The sequence below is a fragment of the Triticum dicoccoides genome, chromosome 5A (genome assembly GCF_002162155.2).
Source record: "Triticum dicoccoides isolate Atlit2015 ecotype Zavitan chromosome 5A, WEW_v2.0, whole genome shotgun sequence".
NCBI classification, from domain to species: Eukaryota; Viridiplantae; Streptophyta; class Magnoliopsida; order Poales; family Poaceae; genus Triticum; species Triticum dicoccoides.
The window spans coordinates 259618047-259623421 of NC_041388.1; the positions used below are offsets into that span (position 1 = coordinate 259618047).

At 43.1% G+C, this 5375-nt stretch overlaps 1 protein-coding gene across 2 annotated transcripts in view; it reads left to right on the forward strand.

Moving 5' to 3' along the window:
- The first annotated feature begins 753 nt into the window (after nucleotides 1-753).
- LOC119300891 (splicing factor 1-like) overlaps nucleotides 754-5375 on the forward strand; it is an 11610-nt gene continuing 6988 nt past the window's right edge. Inside the window, exons 1-5 of one of the 2 annotated variants that reach the window (XM_037577789.1) lie at nucleotides 754-887; nucleotides 988-1219; nucleotides 2965-3212; nucleotides 3528-3698; nucleotides 3820-3976. In XM_037577789.1, coding sequence (XP_037433686.1) covers nucleotides 1078-1219; nucleotides 2965-3212; nucleotides 3528-3698; nucleotides 3820-3976 — 718 coding nt within the window. In that variant the 5' untranslated portion in view covers nucleotides 754-887; nucleotides 988-1077. The remainder of the gene's footprint in view (nucleotides 888-987; nucleotides 1220-2964; nucleotides 3213-3527; nucleotides 3699-3819; nucleotides 3977-5375) is intronic. The other variant, XM_037577788.1, reaches the window with a different exon arrangement.

Sequence of the window (5375 nt, forward strand, 5' to 3'; positions counted from 1 at the left end):
ATTTTTTCCGCTGGGGTCATATGAATCTTGGTTAAGGATAAAATCATCGACAACTTGAATCTTTAAGATTATCAAAATCACACATTTAAGGTTTCTCATATTTGAAATTATCAATAACTTAAATCCATAGAGATTAGATTATAACATTGTTTTATTGCTCCTCAATTTAGTGTACATTGTATATATCATTGTGTTTCTAATATAATATCTTCAATAGTAACTTTCTACGGCCACGAATAGTGCGGTCACATACAAGTATATGATTCCTATACTTATTTTTATTGTTTACGAATTTTATCTTATCACCTGCTTTATAGCTCATAACACACGCACATACGTGTTTAAGAGTAGAGATGGTAACTTGTCTTGGACGCGTCTTCGTCTACCGTTCACGAGTTCTATTTTATCATCCGCTTTACAACTCACAAACATGTATTGACGGTTCTAAGAGTAGAAATGGTAACGTGTCTTGGACGCGTTTCCGTTCATTATTCACGAGTTCTATCTTATCACCCGCTTTACAGCTCACAGACATGCGTATACGGCTTTAAGAGTAGAAATGGTAACTTGTCTCGGACGCGTTTCCGTGCTTCACGTGGTCTTCCGTTTCTTCGATATATTATTATATCATTTTTTGTATTTTAGCTTTCTATTTGATTTCTTTTACAATTATTATTTGTATTTCAACTTAATAAAACCCCAATCTTGAATTCTTAGGCAGCAAAACTAGCCCGAAGAGGGAATACAGACCAGAGAGAAACCACCCCAAAACCAGAACAAACCCTCCCTCCCTCGCCTTCCCAGGCCCCCTTCCCCTCCCCCTCCCCCTCCCCCCTCCGCCCTCTCCTCTTCGGCGGCAAATTCAAGCTCGGGAGCTCGCAACCGTGGTTAGCACCTCTCTACCCATATTCTCTGATAAGCTCCAGCCTTTAACCGGAACTCTCCGGGATTCCTGATATCTTCTCCTCGCGATTTTTCTGCGCCAAGATTGATTCGATCTTGCTCGCGCAGGGAGTACATATTTCTCTAGGGTTTTAGCGGGTCCGCGAAGGAGCGGACTTAGGCGGAGCCTTCCTGATGGCGGCCGCGAAGGCAGATGCAAAGGCGGAACCAACCGCCACAGGCGGCGGCGGCGGCGGCGGCGGCGGCGGCTCGTTCACCGAGGAGAGGCTATCCGAGAAGCTCAATAAGCTCAGCAGCTCAGCGGCGAGCATCCAGAGTATCCTTTTTATTTATTCAGACGTCCTTATCGCACGCTCGCAAATTCAGCAGCATAGCTTGTGGTGTCTCCTTGTTGCAGTCTTGCTTGTTTTAGTATTATGGTGAATAGAACCCTAAACTGCAAGGTGGAAGAGGACAAAAAACTGTCCTACAAGATCCCGTGGTGTTCCATGCCTGCGCCATTTGATTGGTTAATTTGAACGGTCTTCTTTTCTCCATAAATGCTTAGTATTGTTTATTGGTGTGCACGAGTACAACTTTTTTTTTTTGACGGAAAGCACGAGTACAACTCATAAGAATGCATATGGGTGTAGTTGTAAACTAACTAATATCTCTGTAGCTCCTGGATTATTATTTTGATCTCCCAGGCTTCTTATATGAGAAACTTAGTTCTATCTGTCGTATTTGAAATGTATATAAATGAGCCTGAGTACATGTTTCGGATATTCAATCAGTATCGGGGCGTATCAAGTACGTGTCGTACTTTTTTGTCTGAAGGAAAATTTGTGCGGTAATTTTGGTTTGTTGAGTACTTGTGTTTGTGCTGTCAATGCTCGCTTTCCTTCTATTTTAAATCCTGGGATAAAGATGTTTAGCACTGTTGACTTTGAATGATGGTCTCTACAAGAAATGACATGTGATGGCAGGAACTGTTAGGAGTCTAAATTGCAGTGCAGTAGCCCTCTCTAGGTTGCCTGGAGTTCTCATTGCCTAGCTAGCAAATTAGTTTGCACAACTTTTAACGTCCCCGCTTCCTCTAACATGGGATTAGAGTTAGAATGTTGTTCAAAAAATCAAACTATTCCTTCTGGTTGCCAGTTGACCTACCCCACTCCACTTGGTTAGTTGCTTGAACAATCTTTATGGCATAATTATTTTGATGGTATGTATCTATTATGTCTCCAGGATTGCAGTAACATTTTTCTGCACTGATCCACTGAGGTTGCATTGGCAAAATATCTCAACTTTTTTAATGTTGTCGATCATATGCCCTTGACTTTGAGCCAGTTAATCAGTTGGCTGAACTGTATCTTACACCATCATTGGTTACACAATCACAACAGACAATTTATTGGAAAGGGTATATTTGGAGTTTGAGGAAGAAGAGAGCGTTCATCATGCAAATGCTTTCCCATGGACAAAAATGTGGATCATATGATTGTTTGCATATCTTTGTGCTTGTGTCTTCTGTAAATAAGTCTAAGGCACGTCATGCTATACATGCTATATGCTAATGTTATATCATTTTAAAAACTTAAAAGTTACTCTTTGTTTATCATTTCAAACATTTAATCAAGTCTTGTGAAGCTACAAAATACAAACTTTGGTGTGTTTCTTTGCAAACGACTCGAGTTTTTAAGCATAGTACTCCCTCCTTTTGTGGTCTCCAACCCTTCTAATTCTGCCAGTAGGTATTTAATATGCGAAAACGTTAATTATCAAAGTCAAATGGGATGACTGAGAGTGTGATATTAACATGTGGTTGGCCAGGTTACAGATATGGCAAAGAATTCTGTATTAACATGTGGAAGTATGAGTATGTGTCCCACTTTCTTATATGATGGTATACTCAACTTTGATTTACTTACATTCTGTGCTCTGATTATATTTTCGTATGACATGGATAAATTCCAGTTTTCTGGAGTATCGAATGTCAGCTTTAGTTAGTTGCTTTTCTTTATCCTATGCTATGCAATATATACTGCCGTAGCTTGTCTATTGTATTCCTTTATTCGTAAGCAGCACTTTCGAATTGGTGCATATTTCATCGAAAGAGAGCCAGAAGGGTTGTTGATACATGGCAGAGGCAGTTTAATAATGCAACAACCGATAAGAAAGTATCATTCCTGTATCTGTCAAATGACATCCTGCAAAACAGCAAACGCAAGGGAGGAGAATTTGTGAATGAGTTCTGGAGGGTTCTTCCTGGGTTACTGAAAGATTTCTACGAAAATGGGGGACAAGATGGAAAGAAAGTAGTGGCAAGATTAGTAAGTTGCTTCTATTTCATAGTTAAGAAAGTCCATTTGTTCTCTAGACGTTTCCAGGAATTCTGAGGGGGTGAAAATGTGGCGGTGCCATCATAATGCTACAGTTACCATCAACTTAGTTGTTTAGTGAACTATTAGGATGCATAACATGCTGTTGTATTTTATTTTGACTATTCATCTATTATCCTGATATTCACGCACTACAAGAGTGAAATTACCTTTTGTGGTGAATTTAAGAAATAAATTCATTATTGTGATTGCAAGGCCAAGATCCAAAAGAATTAACTTCTCAATTTTGTTGGGCTGTATCTGCAGATAGGGATTTGGGACGAGCGGAAGGTTTTTGGAACACGGAGTGAAAGTCTGAAGGACATTCTTGGTGACAATCCTCCTGCATTAAATAGCAACAGCACTACTTCAAATCCTACCTCCAAGCCCTCTTCAGTTTCGAAATCTTCTCAGAGGGATTCCAGTCCAATAATAAAAGTAAAGTGTCAATTCTTTTCCACTGACATCATTTTTGTTCCTCTTGTACTTATTATTGATTCAGTATATTGGGATGAATTTGGGAGTGATAGCTCTTGTTGTTGTTTGTCTTTCACTGTAGAAACTGACTGTTAGCGGGATGCCTGAAAAGATTATAACCGCATACCAATCTGTACTTGATCAATATTTTGACGAAGACACAGCTTTAAACAAATGTAAGATTACAGTGGGTGTTTTGGAGAAGATGAATAAAGATGTAGATGAGGCTTGTACTAATGGTAAGGATTTTGCTTGCTTCACTAAGTCCAAATGTTAGGGACAACTGCCTGCCATCGTGTAATGTTTAACTCGCTTTTTTTTTTCTTGCGTTTGTTATCTTGATGTGTCTTGTGTCATGATTGTGACAGTACTATTTTACATCCAGTTCCATCACTATTTAAAGCTACTACATGCTACCCCACGCTGCTGCGGGAATTGAATATATTTCGATGAGATTGGAACATGAATATTTGGATTAATAATATGAGAACTAAAACTGAACATATATATGTTTTGTTGTATTTGAGTTTTTTGACTATCTATTTGACCTGTTATGGCGCTGCTAGAAGGAGGGCGCGGGAGGGCCGGCCGGGGGCCTTTTTGCCCATGGCCGGGCAAGAGGGAAGGGATTTCCTTCTTAATTCTTGCTTGATTAGATTGATACATCTCCTCTTTTTATATAGAGAGGTTTACTTGACTCCCAAGCAAGGCTTACTTGACCCCTAAGCAAGCGACTCTTATCTTTAATTAACCCTAAGACTAACGGGCCCATTAGGCCCATTACGTACTCTAACACTACACCCCACCTGGACATGCAGCTTGTCCTCAAGCTGCAGCCTAACCAACTTATAACCATGACTCGACGCAACCCAAACCTAACACCTAAAAACAAGCCTTTTACATCTCGGCTTGTTTTATTATTCTCAACCTGAATGGACTGGGACGCTTTATTTTGGACCCCTTAACAAAAAGTGGACACCATCCGCACGTCGGACATGCACGTGTACAGCCACCTGGATCCCATGGACACCATCTGGACAAAAGGAGTGCATGTGTAGGACCACCTGGAAGTGGTCGCAAGAGTGACCAGCAGAGGCGCCCTTGCGGCGCCCGGTGACGGAATGCAGTGGTGCTACGTGGTGCGCTGTTGTCGGTGACACCATGCCTTCTTCCTGCCGGACGACTGTTGGTCTGCACCGCACAGGGAAGAGTGGGGGGCTTGCGATGGAGAATGATGAGGAGGGGTGCGCCCCCCCAACCGCCAATGTCGCAGACTTGAAGGTCGCTGCCCGTGGGGAAAACATCATGCCCGCTGCCCGTGGGGGAAACCGCATGCCCAAGATCCCCGGAGCAGCGGATGAGATCAAGGTCCTTTGCGCAGCGAAGGGCAACTTGGAGGAGCGGCAGCTGCAGACCACGCATCTCCCGCACACGCCGACGCGCAGTAGCCTTCAGCCTCACCGCCGCCGACACGTGGCGGGTAGCGATCCAAGACGGAAGCGGTGACGGCGACGGCGGGGACTGGACTTGGTGGAGCGGGACTCCCGCCGGCACGGTCGATGCGGGGCCGGAGCTAACCGGCGGTGGCTGCTGCAGCGGCTGCGGCGGTGGCGCACCGGGCAGCGGCAGCGGCTGCTG